This window comes from Notothenia rossii (assembly GCF_949606895.1).
Source record: "Notothenia rossii genome assembly, chromosome: 8".
NCBI lineage: Eukaryota > Metazoa > Chordata > Actinopteri > Perciformes > Nototheniidae > Notothenia > Notothenia rossii.
This window is the reverse complement of record NC_136906.1, coordinates 18054482-18078369: the sequence shown is the minus strand read 5'-3', so window position 1 is coordinate 18078369 and position 23888 is coordinate 18054482. Positions and strand designations below refer to the sequence as shown.

At 42.7% G+C, this 23888-nt stretch overlaps 1 protein-coding gene across 7 annotated transcripts in view; it reads right to left on the bottom strand.

Moving 5' to 3' along the window:
* Nucleotides 1–23888, bottom strand: part of LOC307015360 (protein sidekick-2-like) — an 86692-nt gene that overhangs the window by 18654 nt on the left and 44150 nt on the right. For 5 of the 7 annotated variants that reach the window (XM_079643904.1, XM_079643898.1, XM_079643901.1 and 2 more), the window contains exons 3-18: nucleotides 19408–19570; nucleotides 16098–16204; nucleotides 15709–15856; nucleotides 13289–13422; nucleotides 8986–9097; nucleotides 8367–8557; nucleotides 8011–8094; nucleotides 7682–7876; nucleotides 7097–7213; nucleotides 6661–6828; nucleotides 6115–6217; nucleotides 5118–5294; nucleotides 4683–4819; nucleotides 3884–4031; nucleotides 2592–2732; nucleotides 2062–2243 (exon numbers count right to left, since the gene is read on the bottom strand). In XM_079643904.1, coding sequence (XP_079500030.1) covers nucleotides 2062–2243; nucleotides 2592–2732; nucleotides 3884–4031; nucleotides 4683–4819; nucleotides 5118–5294; nucleotides 6115–6217; nucleotides 6661–6828; nucleotides 7097–7213; nucleotides 7682–7876; nucleotides 8011–8094; nucleotides 8367–8557; nucleotides 8986–9097; nucleotides 13289–13422; nucleotides 15709–15856; nucleotides 16098–16204; nucleotides 19408–19570 — 2307 coding nt within the window. The remainder of the gene's footprint in view (nucleotides 1–2061; nucleotides 2244–2591; nucleotides 2733–3883; nucleotides 4032–4682; nucleotides 4820–5117; nucleotides 5295–6114; nucleotides 6218–6660; nucleotides 6829–7096; nucleotides 7214–7681; nucleotides 7877–8010; nucleotides 8095–8366; nucleotides 8558–8985; nucleotides 9098–13288; nucleotides 13423–15708; nucleotides 15857–16097; nucleotides 16205–19407; nucleotides 19571–23888) is intronic. The other 2 variants (XM_079643902.1, XM_079643899.1) reach the window with 1 other exon arrangement.

Here is a 23888-nt window from a genome sequence, read left to right as displayed (position 1 = left end):
TAATGTGTGCCAGGTAAAATCCATAATTTCTAAAGCAATTGAAGTATGCTCTAATCCAAGGCCGAATTTACCATATACATTAGGGGGGGACACATCCCCCCCAATATTCAGATACGCTCAAAATGTCCCCCCCCCCACCAATATATAGCCTAACTGATATAAAAAAATTTTAATTAAATGTTTGGTCCCCTCCAATGTTGACTCCATGGTTACAGCTTTGCTCTAATCATCCAGCGAAAACGAAACTAGCATACATTGAAGCCATATTTGAACACCCACAAACAAACAAACAAATCTTCCCAGCACATAACATAAATTAACTAGAGTAAACAATTAATACTCTACAACAGCAGCATGTATAGGGATGAACAAATTAAACAGTAAGAAAAGACCAGAGAAAGCAACTCAAAAGCAACGATTTTGCAACACAATTATACTAACAACCTAGACAGAATATGTTTGTGTGTGTTTTAATGAGGGTTGTGGGTTGAGGCCTGCTGCGTTCAAGTAAGTACGAGAAATAATTGATGCTTCTGCTTTTCTGTCTTTTTGTTGCTCATTGTTTTGCCTCTGTAAGGTATGTTAGACTTGCTCATGACAAAAAGCTATTGACATAAATTAACCTGGAAACCAGTGTTACAGACACAGCATCACAAACAGCTGTTAAACTAATGAAATAAAAATATCTGCCGATTCACTCTCTGTAATAAATGCATCTGAGCAGGGAGTGGAACAGATTTCCCAATTTTCTTATGAGTGCTCTTGAGAATATCTAGTGAGTCTGGGGTAGAGGATCTCTCTCTATGGAGTGGATTTAACATGACAGGAATTCAGAGATATGTGATTGTGTTAAGCCTTTCAAAGCTTTATATACAAGTTAAAGGAATTTAAAATCAAACTGAGTCAGCTCAGCTCAACTAAACCAAAAGTGATATCCTCTTCCTTGTGTTTGTTTAAGTCTAGCAGCAGAAATTTGAACTTGAAGTGTAATCTATGAATTGACTTTTCAGGAAAGACAGTAAAGAGAGCATTATTCAATCTTCTTGTAATGAATGGATTAACCTTCTAACACGCTGATGCATTAACTATAGCCTACTTTGGCTATATTTCTCAAAAAGCCTCAGTTTTACGTGCCAAAGATAATCTTAGATTTGGCTTGATACACGTTACAGTGACAAATGTGACTTTCATCCTCTAAAGATCTTGAATGGGCAGGGGGAGGCGAGGAACATAAGGTGCTAAAATCACTGGGCGCGACGGAAATCTCTAGCAGTATGACACCGGGGAAAGTTCACAATGTGTGTTCTAATTATACTACTCAGCATGAAGAATGAGAAAAGAACTCAACCGAGGCAGCTTACTTTGGCACATCGAAAGGTATGTCACAATCCTGACGCACATCATCACCTGGTAATGTCTGTGCAGAATGAATTAAATGTGTGCTCTTGGAGAGGCCGGCTCCAGGTGGTCAATATGAATGAGTTCTTTTCACACCACTACAAAAAAGGTGATGCAATACAAAATATCTACAAGATGAAAGGGATCTGAAAATAAAGACTAAAGTAAAAGCTTGGCTTAAATAAAAAAAAGGCTCTTTTGAAGCAGAAATGAACATGAATACAGACAAACCAATAAGCAGTGCTGAGGTAAATAAACATTTCTATAAAAGCCTTGCTGCTTAAGTCTGTACTGCTGATTGAGACTGATTGAGGATTAGTTCAAACTGCTGTACTCTCCTTGACAATGTGTGAGAATCACCTTTTCAAGGTAACCAAAGGTTGTTTTTAAAGTGGGCTGTGGAGAAAATATGGCCACACTGGTCTTAATTTGATCGTTAAATTCACATGATTGGATTAACCATCAGTCGGAAGTTGTATGCCGCAGGCTTAACATTAGCCAAGGGACTAATATGATGAGGCTGCCAAATGACATTTGTAGGACTAAATAAAGCCTCTGGTACTTATAGCAAATAAGCTGCAGGATTTTTATTTTTAAATGTGTAACCTAATGCTTTCTGCCAGGCCTCCTTTTATGCAGTGAGGTATTATCTGGTACTCTCACCCCCTTGCAGTGTCCATTCAGTGACTCTGTGGCTGTAGGTGCCTCGGCCTGCTCCGTTATAGGCCGCCACCTCAATCTCATAGTTGGTCCAGATGATGAGTTCCTCCAGGAGCAGACTGGTCTGGTCTGAGTTGGTGATGTTTTTCATTTGACAATCCACTGGAAGCCCCGACAAACAATACCTGGTAGCACAAGGAGTAATTGTTAGACAAAGCAGGGAAGGAAAAACAGAAATATAAATCTATTAGAAAGCAGTTTCTTGGGAAAAGAGCGGGAGGGAGAGTAATTGAGGAGAAGCCAGGCGGAAAAGTTTTAAAATCATTACAAAATGAGAGGTGACAACGAATGAATGGAAGGGAAGGTATTTAATTGGCACCAATTACTCTACTGCAGCGGTGAGCATGAATAAAGCGAAATGGAGAGGAAGAAAAGGAGCTGACATAACAGTTATTATCACATCTGAATAGAACTGGCACTGATGGGCACCTATCTCTGGGAAGAAATAATGCAGGCTGTCATGGTCTTCTTACCTGATGATGTAGCCCTGGAGTGGCCCATTCTGATGGCTCTCCGGGGGGGGCTGCCATTGGATCATGATGGACTGATTGGTGCGACCACTTGCGATGACTGTCTGAGGGGGGGCGCTGGGAGGCTCTTCGGGAAGAGTTAGTCTGCAGCAGCAAAAAGTGAAATAGTAAAAGGGAGGTGAAAGAAGAGACAGAGTGAAACCAAGCATTAATTATCATGAGTTTCTGCATATTTCCATCCCATTTCATCATAGGCATCAAATCATAGCAAAGCCCGCTTACTGTATTTTTTTAGGAAAACCTTAAAGAAAGTTGGGATGAGTATGTCTATGTCTTTGTCCAACACATTCTCTATAATACTGTCCGCAGAGGGACATCTTGCTACGGCATGACAAGGATCAAAGAGGCCTTGGTGAAAATGGAGCAGCACAATAGAGAGACAGTGCGAGTGAAAGAAAGATATAAAAGAACAAGAAAGAGAGACTCAGGCAGACTTTTCCCCTAAGCCAATTTAAGATGACATCTTGATTTCTCCCCAGTACACCGGAGAGCTGCTCTGGAGGAGAGGAAGCAGAGTGTTTAGGATCAAAGAGGAGTGCCCAAAAGATGCCTTAGAAAACCCCTCCACCCTCACTGACTGACTGTCTACCTCCTGCGGTGCACATTTGTCTGGGTACATGCACACAGGACCTCAGCTGTGTGAAGGGTAGTGATGGTTATGAGGGAGAATGCAGTGATTGCTATGAGGGAGAGGGTAGTGATGGTTATGAGGGAGCAATGCAGATATCAAATCAGCAAATTGGTTGTGTTCATGCGTACAAGGTCAGACAGCGGTTTGTTTAGGTGAACCATTATGAGGTATGAATATGCGTGGGGTGTGCCGGTATGATGATGAACGTTACACTCGAGATTGGAGTCTATGGGAAGCTCTGCCTCTTTCAAGCCTCTCTGCATTTTACTATGCAGTACAGCACCGACAGTTAATAGGAGGCAGAGCGATGAAGCTGGGTCAGCGCTCCCATCAAGTCTTCACAAAGCGCAATTTCAGCCCATTCACAGTTTTATCTTGAAAAGACACGTCCCCAAGCTGGCTCATCTCTCACTCACTCTTACAGGAGAGAAGACAGAAAATAGTGGACTCAAAAGAAATAACCGTTTTCTATTGAAACGCCATGACGAAGGACGAGAACAAGTTGTTCCAGAACTGTGAAAGTCGTCGAAGTGCAATTTTGTTCTCGCCAGTGTTCACATTACACAGCAACATATTTAATATTCAGTAGATGCAGCTAACCCACCGGTCAGTCTCCTTGCTGAACTGGCCTCTGCCCACGTCGTTGACGGCACACAGGCGGAACTGGTACGAGCGCGCCGGGATGAGACCCCCAACAGTGACCCCGGTAGACTCTGGTTCAATATTAGCCAGCAGCACCATCCAAGGGGCATCTGCGGTGGAGAAAACACACAAATAAACAAAGCTGTAAGCAACAGCAAACGAGCGGTAAATGACCTTGCTTGGGAACATTCTTGAGAAAAATCTATTCGGCAAATATAAATCATTATTATTCTTAGCTATTGCACACCATTGTTTCATTTCCAGTAATAATATTGCAGCTACTGATAAAAACGGAGTCATTTATTTTGTATACACTTCCACTAAATATCAGATTGAAATTAAATGATCCGCAAACCAGATCCCCATCTGCATCCTTGGATTTATTTTCCTCTTAATGAGTTGTCACTTTATGAGTAAGCCTGAGCTTCAATGAGAAATAGCTGAACTATGTACTCTCTATGGGTGAGAGCATTCCGACTCCTTTGATTTTATCAAGAGAGAGGAAGACAAGGGCATTAGGCATCAACATGATTTGGTTCCCCTGATCATTGAGAAGGAAGAGAACAGGTGCGGCAATTGAGTTATTCTGATTGCTCAGGGTAAGAGGATGCGACTGCCAATCTTAGGGACACAATGAAAGCGTAATATATATCAAGAGGGGAAGCAAATAAGTGCTTCAAGGCAGAACAAAGAAACAATACTGACTTTAATAAGACAAACAAGACATTGTTGCCTTATTGAAGAGAATCTGGGCCACTCACTGTTCTCTGAGACCTCCAGGATGTAGCGGATCAGGGGGCTGTTGCCATCGAAGGCCTGGGCCCATGTGAGGTTTATGGCCCTTTTCTCTGTCGTACTCAGAACTGCTATTGGATTTTCTGGAGCATGGGGCAGTTGCCTGTGTGTGTGTGTGTGCGTGCGCGTGTGTGTATGTGCGAGAGAAAGAGAGAGAGGGACGAAGTGATAAAGAGAAATTGAATCAGACAAGAGAGGCAGCAAATAACAGCATTAAACAGCCAAACTGAGAGCATTGCATTGTAAATATTAGAGGGTTTGATGGATTAGAGAGGAGAGCAGCGATAAACCACAACAGTGGGGGAAACATCCATCCATCATGTCCCGGAAGGGCGTAAATAAGCCGGAAAAAATACAGACAGCAAGATAAGACAGGGCAGACATAAGGCAAATATGCAGACCTGACTCTGAGGTGGGCATTGCGGGAGTCATTGCCCCCCACTGAGGTCACCCTGCAGGTGTATGTTCCGATGTCACCCGACCACGTTTGGGAGATGTGCAGTGTCCCGTCGGGATCCTGCCTCAGGCGTGGGGACGTGTTCACGTCAATCACCGAGCCGCTCTTCTCCCACACGTACCTGGAGGTACATTCATATACAAATATAGGAGTAGTACAGACACACACTCGCACTCTGCGTGTGGTGACAGCAAATCCGTTTGCTTTGCGGAAGTTCATACAGCAAAACACAGAAGGCGCTGACACCGATGAAAAGCTTTGTGAGGCTGATGGGAAAGGGATTTCAATCTTAAAGCCATCTTTCTCTGTCACACATACAGTACAAAAACTCTCCTCCATGCATTTTTTTTCTTGTCATAATCCCAACTGCACATATGCCTCCCAGGCCCATCTTTACACTTTACACATGCACAACCCAGGAGCGCCTGTGATTAATTGCGACTGTTCGGGCTTTCCAGCTAATCTCCTCTGCGTTGCGTTTAATTAAAGGGCGCTGTCTGAAGTTATTACTCTGTTTACATATTCATCTGTTTACCCCGAGATCTGATCAATGCCTCGAGCCCACAGGTGACAAGCACTCTAATCACTGGGCTCTACAGACATCATCTCACTCCCTCTGAGACAGATGCATGTGCACACACTCTATCATGATCAAGAATGTCGGAAGAGTTAGGAGAAGCGATGGTCTAATTCTTCAAAATCTTCCCATAGGAGGTCGTATAAGGCTGGATAAACACTACAAGATCTCTTGCTGATTTTATAAACTAATTAAGTGCAACGTTAAACCCAAGCTTGCTTTCGAAGCTTGGGTTGCATTAAGTATTAGCTGCTAAAAAATGGTTAGGGTTAAATGTGAGGACATTTGTACATGATTTAAAAAAAAAAAAAGACAACACATTTGACAATATTCCCACAAATATTTCAATGTGTGTTATCGTTACCTCACAGTGACACTGGGGTCATGGGTCACACCGCAGGTCATAACAGCCTTGGTCCCTTTGATGACACTCTGGTCTTGTGGTGGTTTATTGATGCGGGTACGTGCTGCAAACACACACCGAGGTTGTTATTCAGAGACTATGTTTGAACAGCAGATTGAACAGAGCTTACTGGACTTGGACTCATCTTTCAGTCAATGTCTTTCTGTAACAGAGTGAATCAAACTATACAACCATTGGGCCAAGTATTTTGCAAGGCTTTGCAAGGACTGATAAAACTAATTTAAGCTCAGAAAACGAGTAAAAGCATGAGTCATTTGACTATACACGCATAATAGCTTGACAATTACCTCCAGCAACCAGGTACTTACTGCATCTAAGTAAACAAGCAATGGATTAAAAAATTAATTTGCTTCTTGAGATTCAGTTTGTAGTCAGACTTTGGAGTATTTCACATCTGTGCCGGACATGATATGAAATGAGGACACAGGGTTGGCAGAAGATGCAAGCAACCAGAATGATGTGCAGAGAAAGAGAGTATCTTCTTACCCCAGACCAGTAGGTCAGATGAAGCCTCATCTATCCCCCTGGAGTTACTGGCCATGCAGGTGTAGGTCCCGGCGTCAGACAGGTGAGAGGGACTGATTAGCAGGCTGCCTGACTCCAGCAGGGTGAACCGAGGCAGCTGGACAGAGCCACTCGCCAAGACACGTTCACCTGCAGGGAAGGGAGGAAGTGATTGATGGTATGGGATAGAAGACAGGGGGAAAATGGGGGAACAGGGAGAAAGAGAGATTAGCGTATTGGAGAAATGTCAGGGAAAACAAACAGGAGGGAAAGCTGTGCAGCAAGTGTGAGGCAATAAAGCTTGTTTGGAGAAATTGCATATTTTCAATCCTTTCCATGGCTCTCATCTGCTTTGACAAGGCCAAACGAGGCATAATAAACCCACCACCGCAACACCTCATGCTGTTAGCCCACGCACCTTTCTGCCATGTGATGGCTGGCCGTGGGGCTCCTGACGTTTCACAATGCAGAATGACTGACATGCTGTCAATCACGGCACTGTCAGAGGGGCCAGCGGTGATGTTGGGCGCAATACCTGGGAGGGGAGGGGTCAGCCACGCACAGAAACACAAGGAGGAACACAATCAGGTGAGACAGGGGTGGTAATGAGATACATAAACAGCTTTCTCCCTAATAAAGCAGGCTCCAGCTGAGAGCTTAATAGACTTGACAAAAGAAGCGGATGTCAGGTCTCATTCTCAGGGACAGCACTGAGAATCTGACAAGGCCCCTTCATCTCTCTGCTTCTGCCGCACGTTCTCTGATTCAAAAATAGCCAATAATTGCCCGAGCATCCGAGGTGACAAATCTGTCAATGTGAAGAGATATATAGATAGATGGGTGTAGGAGGCAAGACAGAGAGAGAGAGGAGAAAAGAGGATTAGAGATGAGAACAGAGGAGCGGATTTAAGAATAAAAAAAGAGAAGGAACCGAACGGGGAGGATGAGCAGAATTAGGAAGCAGACGTGCAGATAGCTTTGAAATATTTTCAAGGGGACCTACTAGTAACAGCGAGGTAGGTGTTTGTCTGGATCTCTCCTGCGCGATTGCGGGCAAAGCACTGAAACATCCCAGTGTCGTCTGGCAGGAGACCGTTGATCTGGAGACTGCCTCCCACCAAGACCCTGTATCTGGGGATCTTTACGGGGCTGATGGGCACTGCATCTTTATACCACACTATGTCTGGCTGCGGCGTGCCTGCAGAGGAAGGAAAGGATTCTTTTTCTTCTTTTCTCACTGTGACCCCTTTGTGCTCTTTCTTCTGTTTTCGTTTCATACTTTCTTGCATCTTCACACACGCACGAGTACACAGATAAACAAACAGCACTGACCTCGTGCCTGGCAGGGGATATCCACCACCTTCTCCATCTCTGCACTGATGTGAGTTGGAGGCTCTTTCACAAACAGAGGATATTCTGTTTCAAAGAAGGAAAAAAAAAAAGCATAAAACATTGCTGCATTAAAGCCTCTTAAAAACAACTCAACATTTGTCTGGCTTTTTATCTCGACCCTTCTCTGGTGAACAAGCGTTATGCAACACTCTGGATGACAACATCAACTGAATGATTGAAGTTTCAAATGGTAAGGAAGTGTTCTCTCAGCATGGGGGGTTATCATGGTGATGTAATATTTGGATCATTCCCGCTGCTCTGAGCAAGGTTAACATGTGAGCTTGTTGGTTGTTTACCTAGGACGTGCAGGAAGGCCCCGGCGGTGACTGAGGCGACGCTGCTACTTCGGAGTGACGCCTCACATTCATAGAAGCCGCTATCACTGACTGCAGGCAAGCTGATGACCAATCGACGGCCAAAATCTCGGATCCCTGTACTGACCAACACCCCGTCTTTCCTCCAAGTAATACTCATTTTGACGAGGGGTCTGTAGGAGAAAAAGATGAAAAGGAGAGAAAGAGAGCAAGCGATATTAAAAGCGTAGTTTGGGTTTTTAATACAGATTTATATTCTTTTTCAAGGTTACGGAGCACCGGGGGAGCAATGGGATACATCTGTCATCCTGATTAAGTCTTTGAATTGGAGATAATAGTCAGAATTTAGGAGTGAGATTGTGCGAGATAGGGAGAACAGAGCAAAGCCTTGAATCAAAGGGAAGAATGGAGGACAGCCTGAAAAATGAGAGACGTGCAAAATACTTTTCTATCATGTTCAAACATAAGGTTTCAAGATTCATTTGAATGACAACATATTGGATGTGGAGGTGAGAAATGGCAGAGGGGTTTTGATAATGTGCATCTGTCTGTTTGTCTGTCTGTGTGTATATTTTCCTCAGTACTCTGTGTTAGCACTTACCTTGCATTAGCGACACACTCCATGATAGCCTCGTTTCTCCCCATGGTTACACTGGTGTTCTTGGGGGCGATGATGATAGCGGGGGCGATGGGGTCTGCAGGTCCTCCTTCATCTATCACACAGGCACACAGAAGAAGATAGAAAATCGTGAAAAATCTATAAACCATAAGCAGACCTCAGATTACGCATGTGCATCTGCCTGACACAGCCAACTGAGCATGACTACATACTTACATAGGGAAAAATCTGTCTCTACCACCAGCAAGTAGCCGGCATGCCACCGCCTAACTATTAACACCCCTGTCTTTACTTTAAAATCCTCTTTCTAGAGCACACAGCATTTCCTGAGCACAGTGTTAGCCCAGGTGTTAGAAGCCATTATGTAGCATAATTGAGACAAACACAAAAGGCGATTAAATGCAGCACCATCACTCACAGGTTTCACAGAGCCTCCAGCCAACCATCGATTCACTGCCCTCAATCAGTGATCTCTCTCTGAATCTGATCTCATTTTCCCCCACCTCCCCAGAGTACGGGTATGGGGCCTGTGTGCTTGTATGTGTTTGAGTGATTGTGCATTTACAGCGGATTTATGGTGTGTGTGTGTTTGTGTGTGTGTGTGTGTACAGTACGCTCGCATGTTTGTGTTCTTGTGCTCATTCTCCAGGTTAATAGGCCCCCTAATCAAGTTTTTATTATCACTATTGCTATTTTGAGCAGCCTCATTGTAAACTATACCCTTTCAAGTCCCACTTCTGTGGAATCTCAGCGGTGTAATGACAACGCTTCCTGTACAAACAGTGCCTGGATGTAGGCGCAGCCCTCCTGATGCTTATTGCTGTTTGGCTCTGCTCTCCTTTTGATTGCTTCACTCTAGTCTCCATCTGTAGCGTGTGAAATCACGATTCCAGTTGCAGCGCGTTTTTCCAAAGCCAGTTAAATAAAGTGAATAGGTTGCTGTGAAAATACAATTTACAATGTGAAATTAGATAGTTTGTTGGGCTCCCATATATTTTAAGTGAAATGCCAAAATCTGTTAAGCTGACGGTTGAATGAATGTCTTGGGTGCAAATGTAGACCTAAGATGCTAATTGTATTTAAAGTAGTTGTATAAGCTAACTTTTAACCACCCTACAGCTTCAAAACAAGCAGCTACTGTAGGAAGGAAATTAAGACAAAGTTAAATGAAGCCGTTGTTGCCATTTTAGTGACATATACAACAAAAAAAGGATGAAAGTTTACAAAACTATAGCTAAGACGAACTCACAACATACCTCCATTTTTTTATTTTCAAAATAGGGTTTTGAAATGATAAATATGGGCTGCTTGAGTGTGTGTGTGTTATTCAAAAGAAAATATTTTGAGGCAGATGATTAACCCATTGATTGATGAGTAAATAGATCAATCTTTGCTACGCTGCAGACGAATGAAAGGATTTAGAATTATAGCATTTCATCACGGCGGTGCAAACATCATCTTGAGGGCATTATTGACGTTATCATTTATTTGCGAAGTGAGGACCAATAAATCCATGTAAAACAGCTTGTTGTCAAGTCATCAGAAGAGTCAGGAATTGAAAAAGATCAAATTAAAAAGGATGCAATGATTGACCAAGTCCAAAGGATTTATGAGGAAAAAAATCACTGGGGTTAGAAGTTACTGGCTAAAATGTAAGATTACTAGCAGTTGGCTTATTTATGTCGTTTTTAATTATTCTTAATTAAAGGACAAGATTATGTGGAAACTTTGATTGGTGTGGGTCTTATGGTCTCTGAGCTCCTGACATATAGTGTTGTAGTGGAGAAGAAATAGACGAGAGAGAGGAGAAGGAGAAGAAGAATCGACTGATGGGGAGAAAAAGGGAAAAATGGTGTCAGCGCTAATGTTCATTTTCTACCAAGAAGAGCAAGAGAAGAAGAATAAGGCACACGTTGGCAGTCCTTTTGGGGCACCACTGTGAAATAATCCCCTTCAAATAGAGTGCTGACATTAGACTTTAATATCTATTAAACGGTTATCCAATGTGTTAAAAATGTGTGTAAATGTACAAATGAAACCAGTTTGTTAAATTAAGTTAAATACCATAATATTTGGCTGAGAATATGGTCCATATTTGCCAATCACACAATGAAAGCTGGAAATCCATTAGACAAGTCAAATAACTCATTTTATTTTCCGGAAGACGTGATTGGTTTCTTGGCAGAGACTAATTAATGTATTGCAGTTCATAAACTCTCAGTGTTGAGAATACCTCAAGTGTGTAATCTTCTAATTAAAAGGGAAAAGTAAACAACGTGGTGACCCGCATAGCAAGTTCCTGATACTAATGTCCACACATTGTTAACATATGTCTGTGTCCTAAGACAATCTTAAACACCAGTCGACCGTAGAGAATTTCACAGTCTAAAGAAGAAATATGAAAGCAAGAAAGCAAAGCAAAATGTCTGCCCACTTTGAGTGTTAGCCAGTGTCAGTTTGCTTTTAAGACTCATCTCTGTCTCATTGGTATGCTCCCTTTGGAACAACTCGCTCCCTCCGCTGCATATTAGTTTTCTTCACAACTGCAACATGAACAAATGCAACAGTAAAAACCTTATTGACTTTCAGATGCAAAATACGGTTGTGTGAGCCGCAAGGTCAGATTCAGTGATATTCAGTGATATCTGGTCCCCACAGATTGCTGTGTCATGCGTATTGAGCACTGAATTACAAACACTGTATCAACAATATGATGAGCAGATGCTGAAGCGAGCGAGAAGCTGTTATTAAAAATATGCAGCTCCACATGGGAGCAGGTTAAATTCTCATTTGATAGTCAAAACCACATTAAATAACTCATTCAAATCACATGGGATACTCTGATATCTTTGATCAAATATTTGCGTGTGGTTTGAAATATTACCACACATATCTTCATAGCCTGCTCGGAAATACATTTTGGTGGCTTCTTAAATTGTCTAGTTGTAGCCAGCCAGTCATTTTGTCTAGTTGAAAGTAAGAAACAGTGGGTGGTAGAATATGAATAACTTTGTTCAGATGAACGAAGGTGAGAGTAGGTGGGAGGATGGGGAAACATCAGGTTCAGCTAAACACTAATGATGTAACTATACACATGCAGGAGCATTGCCAAACTTATTTTGAAGTTGTGTGAGCATGTTTAAGTGACATCGACCTTCTCATCTGAGAGAAGTGTGTGTGTGTGTGTGTGTGTGTGTGTCTTTAATCATTCCCTGTGTGCTCAGTGTCATCTTCATAAATCTGCTTTTTGTGGGGTACGATTAAACTGAAGGTCCACTTTATAGGTCTGTACATCGAGACAGTCAGAGAGGTGCTGCAGGAGCTCCACCTCACACACATCGTGACTGTATTTCACTTCTCAAGACAGAGGCCGGAGGAGGACGACTGTCGAATGAGAGGACGACCATTGAAGGAAATGGGTATGATTATATCTGTTTCTCGCTAGGGAGGGAAGTTTTGATTGTCTTTGACTGAGCACCTGTTGTGTAGCTGCTCTGCTTTGGGCAGTAGTAGAGTACAAATACTTTGTTACTGTTTTTTCTGGTTTTCAGTAGTTTACTCCACTACTTGTTTTTCTGACGACTTTTTACTTCTTTCATTTTTAACACAAATACCTGAGACTTTCTACTTCTAACATTTTCAAAACAGGTTCCTTACTTTAGTTTGAATCTGTGTTTGGTGGCGTGATCATTATTATTTAGAGCCTTTTGATTTTAACACGATCCGTGTATCGATAATTTCCTGGTCTTCTCTAAAGAAGAGGGACCAATGAAAACGTTGTCATGTTGCCGTTGTTCAGCATGGAAACATTCATTAGCTAACAATGACATTATTGTTCCATTAATATAAAGGGAGGTCAGTTACTCTTAAAACAATTGGTAGTTATGGGTACTTTTTTAAGTACATTTCAAAGCCCATACTTCTTTACTTTTACTTGAGTAAAGAAGTTTAGTCAGTATTTTTAAACATGAGTATCTGTACTTCTACTTGAGTAAAGGATGTGTGTACTTTTGCCACCTCTGCTGTTCAATAAACAGATGTTGAGCTAAAAAATAATATGATGAACAAATCTTTTTGGTAACACTTTATATTAAGGTAGACAAATTAACCATCAACTAGTTGTTAATCAACATGCATATTAGCAGTATATTGGCTCTTTATTGGTCATTATAAAACGCTTATTAATGCCTTATTCTACATGATCTAATGACCCTCTAGTGCGGTGTGTTTTGTTGGGTGGGAGACAACATTTTCATGTCGCACATGGATCTGTATGTGTACTCACTCTCCACTGTCAGCATGATGGGCTGACTGGTTTTGTTCTCCCCATTCTTGTCGTTGACCGCCTGGGCGTAGTAGCGTCCCGCATCAGGGGCCACAGTGGACAGGATGACCAGCGTGTTGTCCAGGGTGATGGCACTGTATGAGTAAATATTCATGCACACACCAGTTCAAGATACCTTTTATAGACATTGCATTGCCTTACATTTATTCCCATGAAACTCACTTAAACTCAGCTTCACAGTAATAAAGACACAAACGACTTTAGGTAGCATTGAAAGTAGTTCAATCAAAATGGGGTCACCAATCCAGCTCCCTATTAATCAGACATCCCCAGACAACGGGTGTGCGTTACAGATGTGTTCTACGCAAAACAACACACACACGCTCACACATATGACAAGCACACACACACGCTCTTATCATTAAACCAGTGAGTAGTTGTTTCAAGCAGTCAATAAATCTTGAGGGTAAACTGACACACACAGAAACACACACAGAAACACACACATACCCTTACTCATAAATTATGTCTGCAAAGAAGCACACAAAAACTACTTTTATGAGCACTTTCATTTTCAAGGTACTGCAGTGTCTTAAATGAATCGTTCTGGATCTTTTTCCTTATTTGAAACTCACAGTTTTCGGGTATAAATACAACAAGTAAAAGAAAGTAAAACTAATTGAGGCGAGTCTTGAAAATCAATTAATATATCTAGATAGAATAATAAGTCTTTCATGAGCTTTGAACTTAGATGTCTACATATTTGAAGTCTAAAAGCCACAGTCAAAGCCAATCTGCGTGCAACCTACCCCAGTGTATAATGAGAAGAATAATTGCAACAGACAGATGCTAAAAGGGTAAGCACATAAAGTCAATGATCTAGCAATAAACACAGCTATATCTTGTAAATTATGTAAAGTTGATATAATGTGTGAGCCTCATGTTGGCTTGCCTGATCAGAGGAGTGTATTCTAGGCTCAAGATTGACTTGACATTTGTGATAATTGTAAAAACTACACACTCACAATTAGCTTGAAAAAATACCGAGCTATTCATTTAAGATCCTTCTCGAGTATGGCTAAATGTTGGTTAGGCTCAAAATGTTTGAGAGGGGCCCATTAAATGAGAGCTGACGGTAAGCACACGGCCAAATTAGGCTCTTCGTATCTGTCAGCATCTGCCTGATCGCTGCAGGATAAACAGACACACTCCTGGACAATTAAGAGCTGTGACGCTCACAGAGTCAATAGACACTTGCACCGACACACAAACAACAACATACACACACGCCTGTGAATATCAATGTGGCCTGACACAAAGCAGGCACACAAGCGGTAAATGCAAAGTGTCCTGTCAGTGGCTCTCATTGTCACGGAGCAAAGATTCACCGCTTCACTTCTGATAAGAGTCAGCTGCATAGTTACTGGCTGTGGAATGGGCAGAATCATTAACAGAAGGGATTGAGGTTTTTACTCTGTGCTTGTGCTACCTTTTTTGTTGGCCTTGCAGGCAGAGGTAACACGCGCCGATCCGTTCTTGAAGCAGGAGCATTAAACTCAGGGTGAAAGTCTTCATGTCAGCTATGGCATGGTAGAGCTAAGCTGCTGAATAATGCATGAGAAGATAGTTTTTTGAGAAGTTGCGGAGTGCCTACCTCTATTTGTCTGAATATCAAAATTAATTTCAGGTTTCATGCTTCACAATGTCTCTTCAGGGGAAATTTCTAATTTGAACAGGCAAGAATCCAGTGAGCAGAAAGAAATGCTACTACACACAATGAGGCTCGCAGAAAAGCCCATACAAATATACATTCTCCCACTGTGCACATTTAGCCTCACACAATCTCTTCCCACAAACATGCACACACAAACCCTCCTACACACACATCCACCCAGGGGTGAGAGCTGTCAGTCAAACATATCATCAATTGAGGCCTTTTGTCCAATTTAGTCTAATTGGTTCCCCTGCTGCCTTCTCTATCTCTTCCCTTCAATCATTCCGCCTGCAAAGTCAATAGGGGCGATATAATAACCCACTTTATCATTGAGAGGTGATTCAATGATGAACACTGGGCCCGCGCCAACATTTGTTCATCAACTTCTCTGTTAAACTTCACTCATGGATCTGGTGGTATTGGAGAAAATCTGTGAGCGGTATTGAACTTCTTGGAATTCTCTGAAGTGAAATATGTTCTGCTTCAACAGCAGCTCACGTTCATCGACAACTGATATATATATATATATATATATATATATATATATATATATATATATATATATATATATATATATATATATATATATATATATATATATATATATATGCTATTGCTCAGACACAAGCAGAGACAAAAAGAGAAACACACAAAAGAGTCAATTGCACACACTCAGATCAAACCAAACTAACCAAAGTAGACTTACATTCGGCTGCTGGAGGGAATCTTACGCCCATCTCTGAACCACGTGATCTGTGGCCTGGGGAAGCTGTGTATTCGCGGTGAGTGGATGAGAGCGCCCTCACCCTGAGATACAGTTTGAGACCTCTCCATTTCCACAAAACCACCAATATCTAGCAGGCATAAAGAATACAGTGTAAGAAGTGGAGAATTAAAACAAGAAGAGAACATTTTAGAAAGGAATCCAGCAGAAGGGAAAAAAAAGATTGTCATAATTATCACATTATGTACCTTTCTCAAAAAATAAGCTTCTTTACTCAGTGACTCATCCACATACTGTGCCTGACAACCCTTTAATAAAAACGGTGTCCTCCTCTTAGACTATTGGATGTATGGAAATAAACCAACACTTACAGGCAACCTGCACTTCAGTATTGCACTGCATTATAGCTCCCACTCGATTCCTCACAATGCAGCGGTAGTGGCCAGCATGCGACCGGTCCAGCGAGGGCATCAGATACCTAATGGGTTTACACAACACAAATATCCATTAGTCATCATCATAATGACAGGCAGCAGCATTTGTCATCTTTTCGCTTTTATCCCTCACACTCAAGATGCTAAATTAATCGAGATGTTTCATTGGGCACCTGAAACACAGCTTGAATTGCATTTCAGGTCCCGCTTATATATGAGACATAAATGTTTCTAAATTCAGGAATATAACAGAGCAGAGATGAAGTGTGATTCAGTGATAATGTAGAGACGGACATAGGTCCAAAGAAAAACATTCTTCTTCTTAAGGCCAGCTGTGGAGAAAAACAGCATAGAGTTCCTTGTTGGCAGGACTAAAGAAAAAAACATTGTTATCTCCGTCAAGGAGGTTTTCTTTGTCAGTCTGTTTGTTTTTCTGGCAGTCAGTGGGATTATAGAAAAAAACTACTGGCCAGATTGTTTATGAAACTAGGTAGACGGGTTTAGCATGGTTCAAGGATACCTACCTTTTGAAACCGGATTCCATTCAAGGGGCATTGACATTTACATTTGTTAGCATTTCAGTATTTGTGCTGCATTCATTTAGTGTTGGAATAATCAGAAAAATAATTTCCCTAAAATTCCAGGAAACAGCTTTCAACTTGTTTTTAAAAAGGCACTGAGCAATACAATACAACACCTTTTATTTTGTCTTAAACAAACCAAAGTCTGAAAAACGTCTTCTCAAGTGGGGAAATGCGGCCATCCGAGGAGCACGTGAAGGCAGCATTTCCTTGGTGGAGGTTTTTTCTGAGAGCCATTTTAGTTATCCTGTATCTTCCGTGGGTTTAATCAAATCACACAAGCAACTCTCACCTGTTAGTCCTGTGCGGCCATAACACTGTCTGTCCCCTGATGTGCATTCATGTTAAATGGTGTGTGTGAAATGCTAGGTAGATAACCCCAGAGCTGAGTCCCCTTTAATTGGTTTGCTACAGCCACTTAGGAGTGAGGAATCCACCCCTGCCATGTTCCCCCTGCACTGCAATTCAGGGAAGGGGTGGATGGGTCTAGTCTGATTAAATGGATTCCAGTTCTCCTCTTTGATCAGGGCTGGTGAAGAATAACAAGCAGAGGGCTGGCCTGCAAAGCAGACCCTGAGACTAAGCCACGTGAGAGCACAGCCAAATACTGAAGAAAGTCAAGGAAAGAAGAGGAGGTGGAGAAGAGGGGAGAAAGGATGTGAGAGAGGGAGAGAGACATACAGGGGTGGGAAAGTGTGTGCTAGTGGTGGGGTTTGGGGAGTGGTGTAGCCAGTGATAGCAATCAGACAATGCCACCTGAGAGAGTCTGTCCATGTCTAGGGGGCTAGACAGACTGTGAGTAGAGCGTGAAGGAAACAAGTCTAGAATTAGAAAGAAACTGACTTTCACCTCAGACTGCAACTGTGACTTCTGAACATGCATGCAGGCTGCCACACTGGCACACAGGCATACCGTAAATGGACAAATGGGAACACTGATGTATTCCCACATACAGTACACACACATTTACCACCAAGGCGTTTCCAGGGTTGGTTTGTAGCCAGTGCCCGGCTGCGAAACAGTTTATAGTGTTTTAACTGCAGAGACACCTGCTCTTGGCCCTGAAAACGGGTTCAACTTGGGCACCATTGGGCATATTTGCTTGGCCAGCACTGAGAACCGAGAGCCACAAAGAGCCTGCCACACGTCAGAGGCCTCAGTGGAGCAACAACGGAACAGTAGAGAATTGTTGCAGAAGCAGTAGTGCAGAGATCCCAAAGTGGCTAGAACGCAAACACACACACAAATGCCGAGGAACATTAACCAGGCATGCGCAAGACTTATTATTTATTACAGACCATACTTTGCAAAAAAACATGCCTGCTATCATTGTGGTAGCAACAAAGCACTTATTCAAAGTATTTATGATGCATAATTAAAATGCTGTATGTCTGCCCGGTTGTTGTTCCACGACTTGGAGTTTTATATAATGTGTGCTTGGATTCCTACATTAAACATAACAGAAATAAAAATAAAAATAAAAGTACTTATTAGTATGTTGGCTGATAATCCTATAATGATTTGTCAAAATGGCTTCAGTGGCTAGGCTAACATAATCCATGTAATGAGTAAGAGAGATGCTCATACACAATTCATACTATTTCCTATTTCTTTTTTCTGCAGTATGTTGCCAAACATGGTCAAATATACATTTATAGGGAAATATGCATCAGGGGACAGTACTAGCTTTAAGAACTGGCAGGCTATCAAAGGTGTAGCAGTATCGGCCTAACACTCCGCAGTTGGCCAATGCTACTGAACACTATTGGCACACTATTGGCCACGTCACTCTGGAGAAGAGTATACAGTCGAGGAGGTTGTGCTTGCAATCCATCTGGCTTTGGAACTTTAATAGCAACATGGGCACAGCTCCAACGTAGTCTGCAACTGTTGTTGTTGTTGTTGTTGTTGTTGTTGTTGTTGTTGTTGTTGTTGTTGTTGTGAGGGATCTTCACGCTGCCACCAGTCTATGGCTGCCACGTAAGCAGTGAGGTCATGATGTGGCTCCTCTGTGGCTCTGGTCCGAGGAACTGCGCGCTGGTTCTTAATTGGTTGTACCAGCTGCAAACCAAACTAGCCCCAGCACTGAACTTGAACGAAACTCATTTCAGTGGAAAAGGGTAAGAAAGGCCTTGTTAGCTCAGGCTATAGCTTTGTCTGGACACTTTGTGCTGTTAGTAGAATTCTTAAGCCATGTGTTTAGAGGCTGAAATATAAGGGTAATACAAAAGTGCCCAGAAGAACTCCACGGTCAGTGAAACAGCATTGTTCTGCTGACAGAGCAAAGTAGCCCCCCCACACTGCACAATCTGATGAAGGATATGCATTGTTAGTTTTTCTTTCAGCAATGATAGTTTCAACAAGCAGCAAGAGAGAAAAGAAGAGTTATCTGCTCACGCCATCTCTGCATGTTGAATACACTCTGAGATACAAATCGGAATAAATCTGACAATCCCCTGAACAATATGTTATGTCCCAGGGGAGACATGCAGCCAAATCAGTCTTGAATAAATCCATAGAAATGAGTCTTGAATATGAATGAAAATGAGCAATCAAGCTATTAGTTACAATTAAATGCCCACTAAAATGTTACATGTAGTAAGCTAATTATAGTATGCTAAATAAATGATAGAATCAGCTTGGGTAAGCAAGTTTGCATTCCCCACCTGTATTCCAAGGAGAAACGTGTGAGCTCAGTCCCATTGTAGATCCATTTGAATTCCAGGGGCCAGCTGCCCTCTGCCATGCAGGTAAGGACCAGACGGTTCCCCTCCAGGTGAACCTGGGTCTGAGGAGGCTCCATCTTAAAATAAGGTGGGACATCATCTACTGAAAAAAAGAAATAGAAGAAGGGAAGGGGAAAAGTGAGAGTGAGGTACAAATAAATATTGTAAAAGGAAGGAAAGGAATGGTAGTTTGTAAGAAAGGCAGCATTTCTGTGATTCAGAAACCCTGTGAGCAGAAACAACACAATTACAGCAATTCACAGGACATAAGGACTCAGAACAAGCTATTTACATGTTTCTGCTGCACTGATTGGGAACTTGATGGTCAACGGGAAAGCCTGCCAAAAAGCACATGAAACATGTTTTTACAGCGAAAGCAGGCTACTCTTTTATTTCAAACTGAAATGCTTTGGCAAAGAGGTAGAAGAGCAATTTTGCACAGCAGAGGAAGTGTAAATGAACTCTTCCATGCCTCTTGATCAGTAAAAGAGGATGGGGAGAAAGGCGGGGGGTGGAGAGAGGAGGGGAGGAGGAGGAAAATACAGAAAGCAGATTGAGAGAAATACAGCCGAGATTGTACACAAAAAAATAGTAAGCAAGTAGAAGGAAGAGCAAGTGCAAAACTAGGGAGCAAAGGAGGTGGGGGTGGTAGGGGCTGCTTTAGAAAACACAAAGTTTCCCAGCCCTAAACCCCCCTATGTGACAGGATGAGTTATGCTCTGTGCTTCCCTTCATTTATCTTTATAGTTCCCTAATGCAGCCAGATTATACAGGCCCCGTCCGCAACACTGCACACAGCCAGTGCAGCCACAGAAAGCCTTTAAGGTGATACGCAAAGTCCAGTGCTGGGCTTGGAGACAAAGTGCTTTCATTTGAGCTGATGAAAAAGGCATGATCAGACCTATTGATCTGTCTGCCTTGCAAGCCACAGGCGACACTGAGCCGATTGTGCCAGTGTTTGTGGCGGGCTAATTAAAGTCTGTATTAATAGTTGCAGTAAGCTGCCAAGGCCTGAAGCACGCCTGGTCGTAGGTCTAGCACACTAGCTGACTCACTCTCACGGCAGATTGCTGGAGCCTTATTTTCCATTTTCTTCCACATCCAGGTTAACTCTCCAAGATTTATGGCGGTGAATGCAAGGGACAGTGCGGTTGAACCAGGTGAATGTGAGGGCAGCCTCACCAAGCAGGAAAGGGGATGTAGAAAATTGAACCTGATTGAAAGTGTAAATAAAAGAATGACTGTGCACCTCTGTGTCTCACACAGGTGGCCATGCGCACAACACACACTAACAAACTCAGATAATAAGACACACATATACTGTACACACCAGCACACACAATACCCCTGGAAGCTGCAGCCTACTCCCCCTTCTATTACCCTAAAAGACACCAATCATAAAAGGAGGCAAACAAACAGCAGCCACGTCAACGCTTTCTGCTTCCAAAACCAGCCCTTACATTTTTTCCAGTTTTGTAAAAAGAATTCCCTGCTACCGAAATAATCTGTTCTTCCTACCCTAGCATGGACTTTTCCTAAACAAACACTGTCAAACCTAACAGGCCCTTGAAACTGATATGTCCGAGCCCAAATGTAGAATCCATTCCTTTTTTTCCCCAGACAGTAACCGCTGGAGTGGTGGCTTGACTGTAATTCCATCCACCAGTAAATGCATTCAACACACACACACACACACACACACACACACACACACACACACACACACACACACACACACACACACACACACACACACACACACACACACACACACACACACACACACACACACACACACACACACACACACACACACACACACACACACACACACACACACACACACACACACACACACACATCTAGCTGGTTCTGGGGCTTTGTGGCTACATGCACTTAGCAATGCTTCTCCATCAACAAGCCTCCATTAGAGACCTGAACATGCCAAACCCAGAATCACACATTGATCGTCTGAAGCGAGAAATATGCGTACAAAGTTACTGATGTACAATTGGGCAAAGGGGCACTGAGTGCACAGTTATTACCATTGTAGTTACCTGTTTGAATTCCTTTCATGTGTTTATATTGCCACTGGCTATCCGTAGCACCTATTACCAATTGTACATTTCTTTAACATTTTTTACATTTGACAAGTCTATATTTTCAGGTACAACCTCAGAGAAAAGGTCACTATTTAAGATCAAATACTGTTCAGGTCCGACGTCCAACAAAGATTGCTCACCATGCAAATGCATCTGAAGTGATCTTTAGGATCTTTAAGACGCAGTGAAAAATTAAATGACTGCTGACTGCTAACATTTCTTACTGCTGAAGGAAGATGGGAACAATTCCCTCGCACACTGGGCTCTTGCAACTAATGAGTTTCCGACAGAGAACCTCTCCACTGACCCTCATTCTCCTCTTCCTCTTCATCACTGTGCTTTTGATCTCTGCAGTGAACCACAGAGGTCAAAAAAGGCGGATACTTGTTGGTGCCTGTGGTGGACAATCCATTTGTTTTAAGAATGTGTTTTCTTATTTTTATTGTTTCTTACGTCAGCCACTGCAGATAAATACTCCTGCATGTCAACGTGGGAACATCTGTGTTTTTTTTTGCTCATGCAGATGAAAGCTTTCCCATGTAATAACAGTAGGCTACAAAGCTCTCATTCACTAGAGATGGCTCACTGGAGCTGAGTGTGCTGCTGTCAATAATGTGTCAGTTGTTTTTACCTCCACTATTGTATCATCATCCCATAGCTGGTCCATAATTCCTCTCAGGTGTCATCTAGTCTTACAGCTGTGTGGCCTCATGTAACAAAAGCATGCTGTACATACCAAATACATACAACATGTCTCGTGGTTACAGAAACACAATCCAGTATAGACAAACATGGGAATGTACAATACACTGTACATTCAACGTAATGATTGGAGGACAATGGTCCATCAGAGAGAGGCTGAGTGCTGCACTGTGTCAAGGTAAAGATGACATCCTTTCTTGAAGGTGCGGGGGTGGAAGGATACACAATTAAATATTTTTCCATGAAGAACTGTCGCTTCCTCCATTCCAGCAAAGAATGAAGGGTTGGTTTGGCAGGTGAAGGCAGTGCGTGCTGCAGGCTACCAGATGCAAAGCTAGAGGGCAGTCCTTCTGGTCCGTGAATTCCTGCAGCACTATGAACAAAGATAAAAGCCGACCAAAATGGCTCAGCAGATCTAGGGTAGACCAAAGACCTGGGAGGACCAGGAGGGCTTTAATGTGGCTGATGTGCAGAGCAGCTCCCCAACGGTTAAAATGCACCACCAGAGCCCATTCACCAAAGATATGAAAACACCTTATTCTAACCTGACAGCTGAGGTTGAATGGTGGCATGGCTCCAACAGGGTCCCCTACTGCATACACAGAATTGTAATGGCTGTGAGACAAAGACCACAGGCACAGGGGCAGCTTTATAAACCAAGGCCTATTGTACTCCCCATTGCGCCATGCTGGCATCCAATCACACAGACAGTGTTCACATTCGTCTTTTGTCTTATATTATTTCTGTTGCTTTTTTTGTGGCTCACCTCTTTACCCCTGCTCCCCTCCAGCAGCAGGTAGCTCTTCTGCCCTCTGTGTTATCCTCAGGCACGTTTGTATGTAACCACATCCTGGCCTCACTGAGCTGTAAAGTGGAACGCCCTGCCTGTAGAAAACATTTAGAGGTCTACTGTCTAGTTATCGTCTCACTTTTCTACATGATTCATTCACTCCACCTTGTTGTCTCTTTCTCTCCACCTCTCTTGCTCTACCTTGACACACTCTCGTACATATGCACATGCTTCCCTGCTACATAGACCATCTCCAGTCGTCCTCATGGTGCATCTTGTCATCCAGGAAAATGTATTGCTGTCATTTAGCCTCTCCAATTGGACTTTAACATGCAAGATGGGTCATGGTTAGCCTCTCTGATGGGGGTTATGCAACAGTCATGGCACTGACCTTGGCCTAGGTAATGGCTTGGTGAAAGGGTGTGGGTTGCGGGGTTGGTGGAGGGGGGGGTTAAAAGCATCTTAAAAGCTGATGAAACATTTCCTTTATGGATACACAGCACACACACACACACATACTTGGGATGTGTGGCTTCACAGGTTGAGATGAGAATGTTTTGGCTCTTTTAACAATCAAATAAACCCACACACACACAAACAGCCAAAGATATTCACACCTCCGCCCCCAGCAAAAACACCATCTCCATCCTGGAGGTCAGGCTGATCGGTCACTCTGCCACCAGCTGCTGTCACCGTGACAACTGGCACCCCACCGGTTTACACTCCAACACTTAGGTGAGTCAGAAAAAAAGGCGGACAAGGAGGGGTGGAATTAAGAAAGGCAGCCAACGAGAAAAGACAGAGAGGAGGAAGAGAGACCGGGAAAC